The sequence below is a fragment of the Polyergus mexicanus genome, unplaced genomic scaffold (genome assembly GCF_030449975.1).
Source record: "Polyergus mexicanus isolate NDT 795.1 unplaced genomic scaffold, iyPolMexi1.0 SCAF_16, whole genome shotgun sequence".
Classification (NCBI taxonomy): Eukaryota; Metazoa; Arthropoda; class Insecta; order Hymenoptera; family Formicidae; genus Polyergus; species Polyergus mexicanus.
In genome coordinates, this window is record NW_027223336.1 from 2,865,417 (window position 1) to 2,886,389 (window position 20,973).

Sequence of the window (20,973 nt, forward strand, 5' to 3'; positions counted from 1 at the left end):
GTTTGTTAATATGCTAATGAATGACGTTCAATCGATGGTCGATATTAATGTTTTATTGTTGTCTAGTCGATTCAAAACGATGTCTGCAGATGAGCAACTGGCATGAATCGCTGCGGAACACACCTTTCGATGACTAAGATGCCCTGACTGACGCCTCCTCGTAAGATATAAACGGCCTGCCGTAAAACGAACCGGCGCGGCAGGTCAATTAGGAACATTGCTTTTTAAAAATTGATCAATCACTGCTTCGTCGGCGCGGAGGCGCGTGCGCCGTGCCAGCTGTTTCCCAGGAAGCACCTGGGATCAGGATGAGGGTGGATATGGACGTTGCTGGTTTCATATAATCGACATCGACTCTCCGACCAATCCGGCTGTGCAAGACGGCAAAGCTCATTTCGAGTCTCTCGAAATACAATTTTCATAAATTTTCTAGCATGCATTCTAGTGATGTCGCAAAATTGGATCACGTATAATCATTGAGTATTTTCTTATTAAGTATAAAACTTGTATTCCTATAAATTCTTAATATTTGAACATGACAATTGTGCGAGAGAAGAGATCCAGTTTCTTATTAATTAAAACTCAATTGTTATACATTTGCGTATAAAAAGAATATTTTTCTAAATAATGATTTATATTTAATTATATTACAGCTATGCTAATTATATATTATATTAATAAAAATTTTAAATAAAAACTCTTCCATATATAATATGTAATTAATATTATAAAATCTGTTTACAAATATCTATATATATCAATATATAAAATATGTGATTTTGAAATGTGTGATACGTTTATTTATATTTAGTGCTTTCGATACTTTTCCGTATATCATAAAAATTGCCGTAAATTTATCCGCCAGTATTTTTACATTAGAGACTAATGCAAAATTTACATGATAGATTATTTACATTTATAATTCCGCTATTTATTAATTTTGGACTCAAGTAATTCTGTTCGGTAAAAGTTATTTTCATCGCTGAACGTATTTGTTCGCTTAATACATTGTAGTACAATAATAAGACATATTTCAATAATGATAATGCGTTATTAAATTAGTATTATTTTTAGTAATGTTAAAAAAAATGCATAAATAGTATCAAAAAGAAACTGGGTTTTCATCTTATTGATGAATTATTTAATATCAATCATAAGAATTTTATTTTAACTATAACTTTATTTTAATTTATTATTTAGAAGATCTATTTAATATTCGCAAAGTTAATTTTTACACACACACACACACACACACACATACACAATTGCTTGTATATAAATAAATTTTATTAGATTACAAAGACATATAAAAAACAATATTTCGTATGTCGTTTTCACACTAATTTTTATCAAATCAAACTATAATATTTGCCAGCATTTTCGCAACGACAAAGAATCATAGAAGACGACAAGGATCGCGACTTTCAGGAAGCGACCTTTTCTATTTCTTTTCGTCGATCGCGAATGGCTTAGTTTAACTCCGGAGGAGCCTCTGAGCCTTCAAGGGGAGGTCGAAGGTGGTAAGAAGCAAGCATTGGCCAGGCAGGGGTAGTTTGAGGTTAGGGTGAGGTTTAGGGGGCGAGAAAGAGGTGGCGAGACCTCGTAAAGGGGGTTTCAGCAGGCGCTGATATAAATTGAGCTTGCCATCAAGGCAAGCGGCGGGATCTGCCCGAGACCCTAAGATATATAGGAGTAGCTTTCAGCACGCCATTGAAGAATAGTCCGACTCACTTCGCGGAAAAACGCCTCGAATCGCCACGAAACGAGATAACGTTTCTCTTTCGTAATTCCACTCGGGATGGGAGAAGCTTTTTGCGATGAAATCTTGATTCACGGTGCCAAATAGTCTGTGTGTGTGCGAGATTAATATTTTACACACAAAAAGCTTAGTAATTCCGATAATATAGTAAATTTACACGATATTATATTTTTGATTAAACGAGAGTTAATGATCTTGGATTTGATATCGATCCTTTTTAACCCACACAATATATCGTAACCTACTTTTATATATAAATCGGAAATTTGGTGGAGAAATGTTGTAAAATTTTTACGACAGAAGATAAAAGAGAAAAATTAGCATAGATTAACAATATCTCAGTCTTTCTTATTTAAAATCCTAAACTATACCCATTACTGATTTTATTTTATATATAATGTTATATATATATTTCATTATATTTTATTTTAAATAGATCTTATATTATATTTTTTATGCGCAATTAAATATTTTATGTGACTGAATTTTACATGAAATTATCGATAAAGATGTCATACAGTAGAGATTACAGTTATTTTACTTTATATGGTATATCTCTTTGCATATTTATGGTTGCAAGGTATTGTTTATAAATGTGCCTTCGATCTGTTTTCATGAGTCGATGAGAAAAGCTCGCTCTCTGGACCAGGTGGAGAGATAAATTTAATGAAAATAAATACTACATAAGTTTTGCAGGATGTGACCCTGATTGATGACGGTGGTCGGGAGATAGTCTGAGGGTGGCAAGACGCATTACCCGGACCGCCCACTGTTTCATGTTGCGTTGCGCCGTCAGGAGAGAGATTTTCGCCACGTCATTAGCGAGTCGCCCGACTTCTAATGTCACGTGGAGTTAAAAATCGGCCCCTTTGATACATGATTATGGCACGTTATATGTATAATCTATTATTTAATATAGCTATTGTATTCACTATAGTAACACAACTATCTCGCGTATTGTTATTTTCAACATCAATTTTATACTTTCACTTGTTTGACAGAATTTGAATAGGTAGAATCTATGAAAAAGCAACAATATAATACACTTTATATTCTCGAGTGATAATTCTACGGGAAACAACCGTCTTTATAGACAGATATACGGGAAATGAGTAATACAAAATTTTACTGAAAGATTCGAAAAATTTATCGCGATAAAAATAGAGAGAAATACAGCCAGTTTCCTCTAGAGCACATAATCTCGTAAAGGGTTTGACGTGAAACACGACGATAAAATGCATACTCGGTCCTCTCTTACATGCATCTCGGTCATATAAACTTGATCCATTTGTATTTTATTATTATTTTCATGGTCGCAATATCGTCGGCTTACGATATCTGTCGTCAAATTAACTCGAATTGCTTGTGGAACTGGATTTACTTGTTGGAATAAGCCCGTTCGCGAAAAAGTCTACGCGACACTGTACATTCACGTAGGAAAGCGACATGTATATTATCAATCTATTTTCAAGTTCGTAACTCGTACTCGCGAGTGGTCACGTATTCTCTCTTTCTCTCTCTCGTCGATAAATATATTAAATTATATTATAAACCGCATGTCTCTTCCCATCCTATTCGTATTGAGCGACACGACTGTAATATCCTACTTTAGAAATGTGTCTTTAATATCATATCGACTTTCCCCGAAGTACATTACATATTCACATTCTAATTTGAATTTTTAGATTGGATATATATATATATATATATTATCTGAATTATATTCATGTAATCTTGAGAAATTTGCTTTACTTTCCGCAGAATTTATTCTGTTAATTATATAGAATTTTCGGATCTACAATTAATCGCGTAAATCTATGCATTTTTGTCGCATCGAAATTATTCAGTATACAGCATAGACGTCATAACAAAATGGGCGTTAGACGATGCTCCCCCGGGCTCATCGCGGCGACACAATTTATCCATCGAGGACCCTAATGCCCTTCCTCGGTCCTGTTACCTTGCACGTCTACACAGAGGGATGCTTCTCTCCCCGGCCTTTGCGCGCGTGTCGCACACACGCGCACTTTCTCGTATGCGTACGTAACGCGTACATTTGCGATATTTTTCGAGCGACGACACGTAAGAGCTAATATCGCGGCCTATGCATATTTATACGGCATTAAAAATCACCCCTCCCTTAAAATGCATAGACCGCTGCATAGCAGAGGCGTCGGATCTTCGCAGCTCGACGCAGGAGCGGCGAAGCTGCGAGATCCGCGCACGCGTTTTACGCGCGTCGCTTTTTCATCATTGCTCACGGAAATGCCATTTTATACACAAGGAATAACAGATTAATTTATCAACGTGAGTTTTACGAACGATTTTATCGAGCTCATAAATCGTTTCGAATTTGACAATATTGACGAAGAGGGAAGTTGAAACAATATTTTTAAGTTTAGTTTCGATGTAATTTTGTGGAAGTATAACTATATATATATGCTCAAAAAACGCGAACAATTACACATTTCAAATAAAAATGAAGCCGTTGCAATATTTTTATTTATGTACAAATGATCAATTTATCTTTAAAACAATGTTCTAGCGTAATGATTTATCGTAATTTCGCGATCTCTTGCATTCCCTACGTGGATAAAAAGAAGATTAAAGATAACTAGAAAAAGATAACCAATTGTACGCGAACGTGACGCGCAGGTTCATGATCGAGAGTGATCGCATAGCAATTTGACGCACGGATATTTGATGCACCGTCATAAAACACTCGATTGCCGCGTACACATGTCCGAGCTCTACGCCGAATGTATATATATCCGCAAATAGTCGGCGATAGTTTATCGCGCGGAAATTTTACAGCTCAATATCGCATCTCGATCATATTCGACTTTCGATACCGCGAGCGCGATATCGTAACTCCGCGTTAAAGGTATTGATTTTGCAATAAAAGTCCTCGAACTCGCGCCCTTCCTTTGCGCATAGTCGACCAGCGAAATTATCGACTCCTCGCGGGATGATATTACTCGAATTGGACGTTCTTTTCACGCGTAATTTCCCGTTTTATAAACACTTATCGATAATGATGTGATAGCAATATGATGAAACCCCAAGATCTATATCATAATAAATAATTAACGTCCTCGGGATATTTTTTGAATCATGTGCGTGTATGAATATATATATGTACAATCAACTTTTTAGAGATATTATTATATAATTTACTGTAAAAAGCCTCTCTTCTTAAATGATACAATTAAAAGAAAACAATTGCATTGGGAGAGAAATATGCAGGTATAATTATGTGAATAAATTTCAATTTATTCTAATCATATAATAATTATTAAAAAAAAAATGAATATCTATTATATATAATTATAAAAGTTTACACAAACGTGAAATCTTTAGCAGCAAACTTGAGTCGGAAAAAGCAACGCGAACGGCGAAACCATTACCCATTTCTCGGGGCAAGACAATAACGAACTACATTTATCCTCACTGCAGTCACTTGCTTATCCCAAAGGACGGCCGAATGACATCGCCATTCATCCGATTCCCGGGGGATACTTTGAAAGCAATACTCCGATACCCGCCACCACGGACGAGCTCTACCATCTCTCGTGGCATATGTGACTTCTGGAAGTCGCAACGTATCAAGGCGAGGAAAGTCGCACGTTTAGCCGTTGGTTCTTTCAAGAGATTGATATTCTCGAAAAAAAATAGTGTGATCATCCCCCCTAACTCATTTCATAAAATGTGATTCGTTAAACGTAAAACAAAATTCACGTTGCTGTTATTTTCAATCAATATCGTTATTTTTAATATAATCACTTTTTTCAATTAAAACGGTAATACAATAAAATACCAAAAAAATACATCTGATATCTGATGAAATATTAGCTCGTTTTTCAATTTCATAAAATTCTTACGATATATGTCATAAAAAAAAATATTTTTATTCTGCCTATGACTTCTGTTTTTATAAGCGAAAAGGCATTATCGAGAAAAGATTTTTGGGGATATTAGATACTTTAGATTAATGATTTTACACTGATACGAAACTCGAACGATCGATAGAAGTTTGCCGAATCGATGAAATTCGCTATATCCGGTGAATGACGATAATCCACGGAAACGATCGCGCGCGAAAACAGTCGTCCCTGTTTACCCCCGAAAGTTCGCTCATCGACGAAAGAGTTGTGCCCCATAAAATTTCCGGCAACGGCAATCGAAAGGACCCTTCAGCCTAGAAACGAGCAGTTACCTGAGGCAGTTAAGTTAAATGCCTGTTAGCAGACGTTAACTACCCGGCGCTATGGGTTCTATTCCGTGGACGATTGCAATTTTAATCGCCTCTTCATTATGATTAAATTTAAATCGACCGTGTGCAGTCTAATAAAGCTCGTTCTCTATCCGGCACCGCGCTCCCGAAACAGAAAATGTCTCCTGGGCGGATTAAAATACGCGTAATTAAAACCGTAAAGTGCCGATACCGCCGCCCGAAATAAACTGTCGGCTTAGTAATAAACGTCCGGATGAAAAAAGCTTTTGTCTCAAACTCCCGCAACGTGGCTCCCGGATGATTGAACTTTATTTGAAGTATCGAGCGCGCGGCGAATTAATATTCGGGATATGATTGACGGTAAGAAATAACGGCGCGCGATTGCGTTCTAAAAGCGTGCACATCGCATGAAAAAAAGCCGTTGACCCCGTGTGTCAATCGTGAATTCCCGCCGCGGCAAACGAACGGACGGCATGCATGCGGCGTCTCGCACATTTCGCGCGAAATAATGCATAGTTATCGAACCACGCTCTTCCATTGAGGAATAATTTTCTAAATATTATGTAAAACTCTAAAAAATAAACCGAACATTCTATTCGCGCGATTCCCATCGATATTTTTTCATATATCCGCTTCTTTCCCTCCACGTTTACTGTCGCGATTTATACGAGAGTTAACTGTAAGGTCCCAATTTTTAACGCTACAGAATAATTTTATCAAACAAATATTTAAATATTAATTGAACAATTTCAAGTAATTTTTTTCTAAAAATTGTTCAACGTCTTTTTGCTTTTGATTATATCCTTTTGTTAGCGGTTATCAAAGATTGTTAGCTACAAGCTACATATTGTAATAAAACGATGACTGAGTAAATAACTTTTTGCGCTTTGCGAAAACGGTACTCGTCGTATGTATGGGCAAATGTAGCAGCCGCACGATTATGTACTTCCATGCAACGGGGATTGCGTTTAGTGACACCGGCTGCACCGGTAACGCGCCGAGTTTATGAGGGTACGAGAATTACTCCCCCTTCTCCCTCGTCTACCCTTTTTTTTTTATTCGAAAATGATAAAACTCGGTCTAATGTAAAATTCATTATGTCCATTACGGCTAATTAAGCGGAGCGAACACTCACCGAAAGCTCGTGCATTTTTCAGTGATAAAGTCGGCGGCTCTTAATTATTTTATTTCGAGCGAACGCGCGCGGGCCGTATAACTTGGTATATTTTATACATATATGTCAAATCTCGCGATGTGTATCGTACAAGAGAGCGCTAATCTCCGCCGCGTATCTCAGACAATACGTATCATCGCGCTAACGAGTTCGCAACGCAACAATAATCGCATTAAGACGTTAATTAAATGTTACACATAATTTAAAATAGCTGCATAATGCCACTTCGAAGTAATTATTGTTTGTACAGACAGTTCTCACGATGCGTTATCGTGCAATTTAATAGTTGTTCATTAACGGGAATTAGAGATGGAGCAGCAATTACGCCTCTCCCTTCGAGCGATAATAAATTACTACAAATCGATGAATCGTAATATTTCATTACGCTATTTCAAGTATTTTGTTGCTAATTAGGAATGCTTCCCATTGTTCCGGAGTCGCCGGGTATTGTGCTCGATCGGAAAAATAGTGACTGATTAATCTGTCCGCGCTACCGATCGCTCGATCTGTCAGCGGCGTGTTTGTGGATTGTATTCGAAATCGCCCAATCGCCTACCAATATCAACGAATTTTGAATATATCGAAAATTTAACAGCAAATAGTTATATTTTCTGTTAAAAATTAATCTCATGTCCATTCGCGTTCTATGAATATTGTGCGTAGCATATTGCGATATACAATATAAAATATATTAATAAATATTAATTAAAATATTTTAATTTCTCTCTTACAAAATAATAAAGTAAATGTCGGATCAAATCTAACGTCATATCAATTTTGATCTTTTAGTACGCAAAACACAGTTTTATCAATCGCTAAACGCATACACGATCAAAGAATTATTCGGTAAAGTTTAAAAAGAGGCGAACATGTATCAAAGATGATTGGATAAACAATATCTATTGATACAAACGTGGCAATTGTTATGTAACTATCGTACACACCTATTGTAGTTATCAGAGAGATAGAAAGGAAGAGAGCTGTTACACGCTCTATTATGTGCAACGTACTCGAGCAATTTTCTAGTCATTAATGCAACGATTATACGACAGAGCTATTACGTTTACTATATCAATGATGTGGAATGTCACAACTTATGCTGCACACCATGTAGGTTGCAGAAACGAGCGGATTCATCAGTGAATTTCTATAGCAGTGGATTCTCCTCGCGCGTTCGCTAATTTTAAATTTAATTATTCAGGGCCGATACGCGAGATAGTTTTCATCACACGGCGATTTTCGTATCGGTGTTAAGATATGTGTCTTGAAAAGCTGTCTAAAATTATTCAATTCTCTAATGTGCACTTTAGCTTATTTTGTGCGCGATATTTTTAGAACACCTAAAAATAATTATATCCAAAATTTAAAAAAATAATTAAATTTTTATCATCCTTTTGCGAAGACATAATTCAACGATCGTGGAACACCCTGTAGGGTAAGAGAATCTTTTAAAAAGAGTTTATAACCGCCGACGATCGACATGGTAACACACGGAAATAATTTAAAAAAAAAATAAAATAAATAAAGATTACATGATTATCTTTAAAATACGCAACAGATCCGCCATGGCGAGTCAAGAAACCTTTGATAGCGACGCTCGATAGTATAGCGATGCTGAGCGCCGGCGCCTTTCCCTCGCAGCCCCATTGGTGCCGAAGGCCCTCTCCACACGAGTACCCGTTGCCGGGTTTCCTTGGAAACGCTTCGTTCACGCTGATGTCTACCCTCGCCCACAGAAAACCTCTTTCAATTAGGCAGCCTGCCGCCCGACAGACCCACGAATCCCGGTTCGCTTCCTCTCCTTTCCTTTTCTTTTTTTTTTTTTTTTCTTCCTGACATTTCCCGAGAAAGACGAAACGAACACGCGCTGTTCCGGACTCGGAAGAAGAAGTCCGGGTTCGCTGACATGACTTTGAAACCACTAATTCATTAAACACTCCGGAAAGTGTGCACCGGAATCAATATATCGCGCGATTCTCACCATGATGACGGATGATAATCATGAACCGAGGTAGACGCGAGGGTAGCGCGACTCTGAGGCATCCAAAACTCGAATTAAGTTTTATAATACTATGATATAAGTGTCTTTATACGATATCGAAAAATGAATCTACATATATGGTTAATTTAGAGAAATAATTATCAAAGTTTATAAATTAAAATCCATTTAAATATTAAAGTTTCAAATGCGTCTTCTAAAGAAGCTTTCGTTTATCGTATCAAACTTATCGATCTCCTTGTAGAAATAAAGTATCATTTTATCCGATATCTATACGCATAACTATTCTCACAATACAAACACCTATCTTATTTTACAACGAACGAAGATACGCGGATATATCCTGCGACTTGCATGTGCGAATTTATATATGTACGAGCGCGAAAGAGAGACGGTGAGTGGCTGCTTGATATGCGGCACAACGCTCGGCTTGACTGACGCCTTCAAGTTGCGAATAAAATTTTCATGAATTTCTATTAACTCCGTTTTTCTAGACGTGCCCCGAAGACTTAAAAGAGTTCCGTCAGCTGATAGCCCGCGGGGAGATCAAGCCATTCTTCCGCGCGATCATCAAATTCGATCGAGTTGACAAATTTTTAGCTGATTTGCTCTCGGATTAATTAGATGATATAAAGTTAACGCCAAATGCGGGGATCTTAATTCATCTATTTAATTTTTTAAATATCCACGTTTTAGAATTATTTTTTTTTAATATAATGCAAAGTAATCTCATCTGATCGAGCGAAGTAATATCACAAAACCCGATAGTATATTATAATAAATCAAAATCTTCTTGTTTGTACAATTTTCTATCAATATTCATCATTTTTTATGACTAATTATCATTTAATTTTGATGAAACTTTTTGTCAATTTTCATGAAATATTTTATTGGTTAACTTTATTTTCTGATTTTTGATTAAAATATATGTGATGATATTACGCTGAGTAATCGAACGGAAAAGTTGATGAACTCTTAAATGAATAGAACAGAAATTCAAAGATTTTTGTTCTACGAATTTTGAGATATAGATTTCCGTCGGCTCCGTATTTAGATAAACTGCGGAAATCACGAGTGTATTTTTGCTGTCAAAAACAAATTACGATCATTAAATTATAATATGAAAGATCCTTCGATTTACCACGTCTTTTTAAAATTGATTTGACGTTTATTATTGACATGTCTATTTTTAATCTTCATTCTGCACTATTTTTGATTCTTTGCATCTCTCTATGTTAATATAATGCAATATATAATTAACTTAAATCATTTCTCTTAAATCAATTTTAACTCGTGAAGTAAAACTATTCTTATTTTTCATTGCGTGTTGAACAATAACACGTCTAAGCTAGAATTATCCTAATTAATAATTAGTCATGAATGGCTCAATATACATCCCTTATGCCTTAGAAGACCTCAGAAAATAATAGCTTTCGAGGTATCTCCGCTTTTGAAATCGGATTTCTCGATCCTTGATCGAGGAATTCCTGATATTAGACGCAGGACTTGCGAGTTTCCGCAAAGTTTCGCGGTCACCCCGCAACCAAGCGGAACCCACCAAAATTCGGAACCCCGCAGGGCGAGGGCTTAGCTTCTCTGCTCCAAGTTTCACTTTAATCCAAAAAGCCACAGTAGGCCGGCACAATTGATTTCACCGGAGAGTTCCGGTACTGTCTGGATATGTTTCTAAAGGATAATTGCGAGGTCACCACGCCACGACAATTTATGTTATATTGTAACCCCTTGACTTATCGCTCATTTACGCTACATTTGTGTCATTAAATTTTCACACCATCGTCGAATGCTATCTTTTATAATTTGGTTAAACTTTTATAAAAATATTCGTCTCTACAAAATCTTACGTTGTTATTAATTAATATGTTTTGTTATACTTATGCATGATATCATCAGAAATAATCTCACATTTATATATAATAATATCTTTAAAGTGATACCGTATGATATATTATCTCAATAATCAAAATAAATATGTTTATATAAATGAATCGGTTATTGCACAAAGCGCATGTGTTTTTAAAAAATAGAACATGATTTTTTCGAAAGAAAATTAATCGATTTTTCTGATATTTTAACATAATAAATGGGATCATGTAATATTATCTTTTTCTCGGTGATCGATTTAAATGTTTAAACTTAATCGTCGTATTACAATTTTTGTAACGTCATATTTTAATATGCACGATATCAAAATTCTCGCAATGTAATCCCGGCACGACAATGAATGCAAAGTCACGCGATAAGTTTCATTTCACGCTGGATTAATCGTTTTTCGTGCCGACGGCAGTCTGTACATTTTGACCACACCTACCTGAACGCGACTTTCCGTGAGGCCGATTCTCACAGCTATTTCCTCTCTCAGGAAGATGTCCGGGTAGTGAGTTTTGGCAAAACACCTTTCCAATTCGTTGAGCTGGGCTGGTGTGAAGCGCGTCCGATGTCGCTTTTGCTTCGCGGGTTTGTCATCGCCCTGCCCGATCACTGCCGCGCTTCCTAAAATACGAAATAAATAGATAAATAATGTAAACATGTCGAGTGCCGATTTCTCCGATATCAATTATCCTCAACTAATGCCAATAAACTTCTAATTAGTAAAAAATATTTAAATTACAAATCATACCTTCTCCTCGTATCTCAACAGACAGAACGTTACGAAAAATATCTAATATACATAAATTGCACTATTTTTGACTCAAATATTAGTTAAAAGTTATAAGTAAAATTAATTTAAAATAAGCTGCATTAAATTAAGTATATATTTTACTAATATATACTTTTACTGCAATTTACTCAGAAATTATCACAATACAAGCTACTGCAATATACTAAGAATATTCAGCAAAAGATTTTTCCTTCTAATTCACAATGCAAACATCCATTCTGAGAATATTTCATATACTTATTACGACTACTCAGGAGACATTCGCGGAAAATCTATGCAGTTCATCTTGTCATTTAACACACTATTATTCCACTTATTCAAAGAACAAATAAAATTATTCATATATTTAATGTCAAATTATTTACAGTTATTTCCATATAGTTCTGTCTCGGAATACAAGACGTATAAGGTATAAAGTAAAATAATTGAATTATATACCGAGCTTCTTTATTTAATTTTGTTTACTTTTTTTCATAATCTTATGACATACACGTACACATTTTTCTGCTCAAGATTGGAAGATAGAGGATTAACTTGTGAGTCATTTTATTAGATTCGCGCGATTATTTTGCAAATCATTCTCCGAGTCTCTTTCCATCGATTTCCGAAATTCTTTAAGAAATTCAAATATTCCGCAACAAAACGCGGATAAAAAATATTCATTGTAAGTAAAAATTGTATTGGCTCGATAAATCTGTAATCGTAATATATGTACACATACTGTCCGTTTTCTGTATTAGGATAACTATTATTAAGTCTCAAATGTTGCATAAAACTATAACTATTAAAATTCTGTGTTTTACTCAAAATACTTTTTTTTTCTTATTTGAAATTAATCCAAACTATACTTGAATATTTCCAATAAAATATTTGTCGAAATAGTTTTAGCATGTTTTGTACCGGAGAAAATTTGGCATGTCAATATTTTTCATTCTAAGAAAAAAAAATTGGTTCGAGCGTGCCGAGGCTAAAAGGATGGAACTTTTCAAACATAATTTATTCGCGGCGTTAATCTAGTTAGTTATAAATATTAAATAGATTTGTTGAATCGACTAATGCGTTTTTTGTTTTTCCATGCGAACGCGACGAACGATGAGCGCTCACCTGTGCCGGGCATAGTCATGATTAGCTCGTGATGAAGCGTGACGCTTCCACCCGCGGACAGACCGGACCCCAGATTCACTCCCAGCACGCCGTGCTCCTTCTCGTACCGCTTCAGATCTTGCACATCCTTCGCTCCTACGCGCGTGCAGCAACGGGGACGGCGCGGGGCAGAAAAAAAGAAGACGTGCCGCTTCAGTTTTCTTCCCTTTTTTCTCTTTTCGCCGGGCTTCCTCCTCGTGCTCCACACATGCCTCCCGCTCGCCCGCCCCACGCGCCCGCTCTACGTAGTTTAAATTTGTATAGGAGCAGAAGCCGGCCGAGGGGCGTACGGACCACTTAGCGAGAAGGTGCGAGAATCGTCACCGTACTCTGGCTTCTAGGCGGCCAAACACACATGCGTCCTACGCACACTCGCGCGCAAGTACGTACGTACGCTCTCAAGCGTGTACGCACACATGCATGTGCTTTGCGTACGTGCGCGCGCGCGTTTCTCCCTCTATATGTTACGTGTGGATATGCAAACGTGTTGCGGAGGTTGTCCATCTCGGATCGCGGTACGCCCATTCCTTCTCGGACTTATGTTAGTATATGTCAGATCATAGGTATCGCACATCTTTGTGCATTGTCAAAGATGCTTACGTAATGAGATAAACTAGTTTAGTTGGGTACGACGTAAACGCATCTTCTGCGTCGCGCGAGCCAGACAAAGAGCGCTCGTAAAAAAAATTTACATCCACGAATAATAATATTATGCAATAGAACTTCGCGAAAAAAAAGGAGACTTGGAACAATGAAATATCTCATCTGAAACTATGGTCATTATTAATTATAAATATTTTTATAAGCGCAAAAATTTTGCATAGATTTGGCCGAATAGCATCAAAATTTTTCTAATCACATGCATCTTGAAGTTATTATTTTTGATGAATTTTAATAATCGAGATGTTGAGACTTTTAGAAAACTATTGTATATACACAGCATTATTTTTCATTAGAATGATGTGGAAGACTTTCCCTGACTCTCTTTCTTTTGCAAGTTTTATTCAGATTTATTATTATTTAATAACTTTATTTAATTTGATTGAATCGTAAACTTTCTTAACGATAAGAGAATGCAGGATATAAATAGAAATCTATCAATTTTATTTATAGTCACACGAAGTTATAGATAATCTATATCAAACTATCGGACCACCATGTAGTGAGGTTTTCCTGAATGAGTATCTCATATGAATGAATTTTATGACAGATCTTTATTTCTATTTTAGTTTTATAAGCTTACACATAATAATAATATCCGGATTTTAGTGGTAACCCCAGCATTTATAAGCCCCTTTATTCGACAGAATTTTGATGAATTTCTTTAACATTCTCACTGTGTGTGTAATTCTTCATTCACATCAATAACAAACTCTGTTAGTGTACAAAAATTGCGCAGCACAATTACAGTCTCGTCTAAATTGCATATATTTTAGTGAAAAGAAAAAAACTTTTTTCTGTGTAATTATATCCACATTATATACTTTGAAATATCTTTTCTCAGATTAATGATTAAAAATTATTATTTAATCCCGTATTAATTGATGGGATTATCAAAGATCATAATCAAATTAATACGCTAATCACTAAAGAATCGCATGCGACGCTGCTAAGTATTCGTTTTACACGTGTATTTTTTTTTACTCACTGGAGTATCGTAGTAATTTAGAGTGTGCGTGAAGTGATTGTAGGAAAAAAAAAAGAAATTTTTATAAGGATTGTTGCAACGTTTATCAACATTTGAAAACTTTACGATTGACAGCCGTTCGCGCAGAAAGAGAGAGAGAGAGAGAGAGAGAAACGTCTGAATAATAAAGTCATAAATTATATTACTATATGCGGAAATGTCGTGACAGACGTATTTATTCGCATGTCACATTCGCGAATTGGTGCCCGCCTTGTCTCGATAGATGGCCGACGCACCAAATGCAATTAACGTATATCATAAAAAATTTTAACGGACATACTTTAAGTATGACGAAATGTACGCGCGCAACGCTGTCCGAGGGCTAAATTTTATTTTCGCGATATCGCGTAAGTTGAAGGGAGATAATTGGACGTATCGATGCAATTACGAATCGATCAACCATTAGTAAGTATACGTTTAATCTCATTTCGATGAATGACACATAAATATAATTTATTATTAGACGCATAGCAGGGGCAATGCCGTTATGATCTATTACGTTCGCACGAAACTCATAATCAGTGCTATATAATCACGAATATACGACAATTACAATCATTTGAATGATTATAATTTGAAAAAGCCAAGATCCTAATAAGAGTTAATCATTTAACAAAAATTTTGCATCTTTATTTGTCTGAATTATCATTCAATTTATTCGATCGTAATATTATTTCAATATATTGTACAATAGAAAGCAAATGTATAAATCATACAAATCCTATAAACATCGCCTCCTTTTTAAAGTAAAAGAAATTGAACGATAATTTTCTTTTAATCCAGTTAACGTGTACCGCTTTATTCAGTTCACGCCACTTACAACATTCTAACTCTCTAAATCGTTCCTCAACTTCCCGCGTAATGTAATCAGTGTTGAGGTAATTAAGATCATCAAACTCGAGAAGCGGCTTTCTTGAGACGGAAGATATCGAAGAGGCGCGCGTCACGTGTACCGATAATCTCATACTATTATTTCATACGGATTTTTAAACTAATTTTATTTTTGTCTTTCTATTTTCCGGTTTACGATCCTAGACGATAGTAAATTAACATAATTTACTATCTTACTTGATATAAAAGATGCAGAGATATAAAAGACGAAAAAGGTAGTAATACACAAAATTATACGTACATCATTAAAAAAGTTATCAAGTATTTATATGTTATTCATTACGGGAAGTTTTAAAAAATTCTTGTTATTTTAATTATAATTTTATCATGCAAATATTTAACACAAAACAATAATAAATATATCTTTAATTTTATATAAATGTTTCTATAATTAAGGGAATTTTATTTCATTTGTGTTAATGTGCACAAGTTAATAAAAAATTGATGTAAGAAATATAAATTTATGGATATACTAATATAATCAATATTTTACAGGAAAATTATACGATGCTAAATACATCCCTATGACATTCGGTAGGATTCACAGTGGATTAACCAAGCAAAACAATCCCTACGACGGTGCCAGTCGACGGTGATGTGAGTTAAATTGATTAATTCGTATTTATTCAGAATTCATTTCTTTTTATAAGCATGATAAAATAAGAAATGTAATGAATCATAGTGGCGAAATTAAATTTAGATGTGCGTATAAAAATATAATTTCAAATAAAATTTGCAATATTAATAAAAAAAATTAAATTAAATAATATCATATTGAATAATTGAATTGCGATAATAATTATTCAGCGACAGTCATTATAATAATATTATATGTTTTACACAGGAAATGACTTTTGTCTCGTAAAAAATCTTTGATACGTTACCAATTGTAACATTTAATTATAATTTTTTACATTTTTTACGATTATTATTTTGCGATAGAATGTATGTATGTTTTTAGAAATTTAATTATAAATAGAAATTAACTTTAAATAAAATTATGTACACACATATATTATATAATGCGTATAAGAAGATTTTAGAATTTAGAATTACGCATATAATCAAATTATAATTATTTAAATAATAATCGTTTAACGCTCTCTCATTGCGAATGTTATTTGATTTTAGATATTTTGTAGTAATGTCTGATTATAGTTAGGGACACACTACTTGGATGTTAATTGCAATGCACTCGCTAATGATAATGTTATGTGAAAAAAAGAGTGATATATTAAAAAGTTGAGATTAGAATTTAAACGTCAGAATTAGCTCTGGCACTTTAGAAAAACCATGAAGAAACACGCCTCTTATGGGACACCTGATGCTACAATGATACTTGGCGCCGCACTTTAAATCTGAGAGATTGTAGTATCAAAGTTTACACTACTATTACATCAATATTATACTGTCACTGTTCTCTCTTCGGCGTATTTTATATTAAATATAAAAGTATGAAAATAGAATCAATTTTTTACGATATTATACAGCGATACAATCGTTGTGATAACACTAATTAATTTTTATTTTTTTTCGTGATATATATATATATATATACATATATATATATATATATTATAATGATAATATCAATTAAAATATATTATTAGTTATCCGATTCTCCGTAACTTCTGTCATAATTTCAAAAATTTATAGCTTTCAATCCACATTGAAAATTGGTGAAACCGGATTGGTGAAACCGGACGCTATTATTCAGATTGATAGAATCTGCATCGATTGACACTGCATTGAATTTTCAAATTATGTATTTGATTTAATCAAATTGCCCAACACTTCACGATATCTTTCACACATTGATTAAAAACTTTAGACACGATATACGAAACTCTGGTACAGAAGCGAAGCGCGCATCTACCGTCGGCGATTTATTAGCGGCTCTCAAGCATTTCGATTAAAAAATACATTTGATGCTTTAATTGAAATGCGTTTGCTATCCATAATTGGAAAGATAATAATTTAAAAGTCTCACTATGATCCGCATAATTATTAATAACATATATTAATTAAGACGATTAATGAATACAATAAAAAGTTAATTACAATAATTGATACAATATTTGGCACTCAATGTATTATAGTTTATTAAACGTGAATTACAGTGATATAGTTAAGCCGATAATTTTGTGTGGGATTTTTATAATTTGGGATCAACCCAAGATACATTTAATTATAGAAGCGTTTTCAATCTAAACCAGGAAATTTTAATAAATTAAAATAGGTTGACAGAAATCGATGAGGGTCGCGAATCTCGGCCAGCTTCAAAATTTCGAAAACAATTCAATCCTGAAAAGTTAACCCCAGCGCATAACGAGTAGTTTCGGTCGATATTTAACGGACGAATACGAAGATTATAGCGAAATCGTTACGCGCGCGAATATTAATTCTTCTCGATACGCACTATAACCGGATAGATCTTTCTGATATACGGTACTTACCGGAGATACCGTGTACGGAACCGCCGGCGGTGATATTGTTGAGCATGCCGCTCCCGGGGAGCGTAGCTCCGATACAGCACGCGTAAGCGGAAATCCGCGTGACACCGCGAACACCTCACCCTCAACTCGGAGGAACTATACAGGGGGACAAAAAAAAGAACTGATTCTCTGTAGCGGCGCGACGCACGATCCTCCTTAGATGAGTATTTGGAATTGTACAGACGAGAGTCTGAGGATCGGCCCGTGCCCCAGGAAGGCAAACAGCGAACTGGCCGACTGCCATATCCAAACTCCCCCACTCGTTCCAGCTTTGGCGGCAATATTGGCATCTCGTTCGCGTAAATCCGCTCGTCATCAGTTCTCTCGCTCGCACTCGCATCTCGTGAAAGTCCCTACCACCCTCACGTTCTACAACGGTGGGCGTGATATTAAATCGCTCCTACCCTTTAGATTCAACGGAAACCAGGAAGGTAGCTAGCTGCGACATTACCTTCCTCCAAAAGATTGTTTTTGCGATCGGAATCTTTTTTCATTTATTTTTTTTACAAGTGAAAAATAATAATTAGCGATAAATTATTTAAAACTACGATTATTCATCTTATCTCTGTACCCCGTAATAAAATATTATATTGTGGTGTGAAATGGAATTTTAAATTTTATATGTTATTGTATATATAATTAATTTATCTCTAGGAAAGGATTGTTATTTTATTTGTAAATTCTTCTATATATATTTAAGAATTTGTACATTTTCTCGCATACAAAATTTAATTGAAATATACTTGAAAATTATTCTGGAATAAATTGCGAGATTTTTGTTTGTAATCATCGTCGTCATTCATCGATAAGATTAAGCATATGCGCGGATATAAAAGGATATAGATGACACGGTGGATCGGAAGCTTCGCCAAAAAGTGGAAGTATCAGAATAAAAAGAGATAAAGCAGTCGGCGGAGAGACGGATGAAGGAGTCTCGGATCCGTTGACGCGTTACCGTCGGTGGATTTTCAGTCGCCGGGATCGCGGTGGTTGGTAGCCGTACGAGGGTTGCCCATATCCCCGAGATGAACTCTATACAGGTTATCGTCTCTTTCACCGTCTCCGCTTTGTGGTAGGCGGCAACCGCCACGAACACGGCTCCAATGAGCGAGTAGCCCGCCCCCCGGATGCCCCACTAGTTTTCGCGCGGTGGAGATTTATTGAAATTTTATTTTTATGGCCGGGGGGGTGGGAGAAGGGGGGTAGAAGCGCGCGCGAGAACTCGTCGGCGAGCGCGGGGATGGAAAAAGAGGGTGGGAGGGAGAGGGCGAACAGACGACCGGCCGAAGGAGAAGAGAGAGCCCTCTTCTTCTCATTTCCTCCGCCTTTCTTCTCCCTTCTCCCCTTTCAACCCCATACCGCTTCGTTCCCATCCCGTCGTTCTCTATCTCTCTCCCCCGTCGCCCTTTCCTCTTCGCTCGTCGAGTTGTTTCACGTCCTCTCGCAATCTCGCTTCCTCCCTCGCGCGCTCCCTGGAATCTCGCTCGGTTGGCGATCTCGCTTTTTCGTTGCGCCTTATTCCCTCTACATCCTTTTAATTCAATAGCTACCCCTTTTTATAACGCAGTAGCCCGCGCAGCGAGAACGGAAGCGAAGTCGCGATGGCTTCTAACTGATCCGCCAGTTCGCGATTCCCGCGATTCTACATTACAGCAATCCATCCTATTTGTGACAAGCGTAATGAAACGGTATTTCTTATGTATATAACGGCAGTTTTATATAGTTATGCCGGATAATATAATTGTTTATTAGAATTTTAGATTTGTTCAAAAACATCGTATTTGCTTCTCTGAATCAAAAGCAAATATGAGGTAAATGGTTACATTTCGTATATTTCATACAGTTAAATATTAATTATAATTTTACGAAAAATGATGCATATATAATAATGCTTGTTATTAATTTGCACAAATATGATTATTAGCATGTTATATTTCACGTTTACGTATAAAAAATATAAATATGTATATATAATTTCTAAACTGCTTTAATTAAATATTTATTTTAAGAACTGTTATATTATCTAAAATTATATCTTTTGACGCTTTAAATTTGATGCTCAAAATTTTATTTACAAATTTAATAATTAATTAAACTTTTTTTGTAACATCGGTTTTTTGTAATATTGAATCAGGTCATTAATAGTTCTTGTAGTTCTATCAAAATGAACAAATTCATAGATAACATAATACGGATGACTCCATTTTTAATGCACTAAATGACTCATTAACATCGTACAAATTAATATACAGAGTATTCCACTCACATTGAAATAAATTTTAATGACAGAATCTTTGACGAATTTGACGTCGTATTGTCATATACATCGGTAATTTGCAATAATCGGCGTATACATTAGTAATTCATAAACATTAGTTGCCATATTAACATTGAATCGATATTATATTGTAATTCACTGTTATAATATAACTTTTATGTGGCTTCTGTTTTTGTTATTGTATTTTTGTGCAATAAGCGTAGATTTCAAGAATAATATGAGAGCTTATATAAATGATAAAAAAATGTATAAATAATTTTTATAATAGATTGTAAAATATAACATGAAAAAGGAAGCATATATTTTATCTTTTTCATTTAATTAGAAAAGAAAACAGAGAAATGGTTCAAATTTAAAATATATCTTATAAACCGTGAAATTTTTAATGATATTTAACTTTCTTATGATTTCATAAAAAAGTATTACAATATATACGTATATATGTATATATATACATATTCTTCTATATTTTTTTTATACTGTATATTTGTAACAAATGAGCGTATTACACATTGCCATATTGCTCCTCGCGCAAAAGGGAGATGGAAAGAGAGAGAGAGAGAGAGTCAAGAAAATGTCAAAAAAATTTAATAAACATATTAAATAGTTAATATATTTAAACATATTTAACAG

At 35.1% G+C, this 20,973-nt stretch overlaps 1 protein-coding gene across 1 annotated transcript in view; it reads right to left on the reverse strand.

Annotated features, from left to right (window-relative positions):
- The window catches only part of Otp (orthopedia homeobox), a 28,686-nt gene extending 10,437 nt beyond the window's left edge, over positions 1-18,249 (reverse strand). Inside the window, exons 1-3 of the mRNA XM_070308750.1 lie at positions 18,024-18,249; positions 12,951-13,085; positions 11,496-11,677 (exon numbers count right to left, since the gene is read on the reverse strand). Of these exons, the coding sequence (XP_070164851.1) occupies positions 11,496-11,677; positions 12,951-13,085; positions 18,024-18,069 (363 nt within the window). The 5' untranslated portion in view covers positions 18,070-18,249. The remainder of the gene's footprint in view (positions 1-11,495; positions 11,678-12,950; positions 13,086-18,023) is intronic.
- Positions 18,250-20,973: the final 2,724 nt, after the last annotated feature.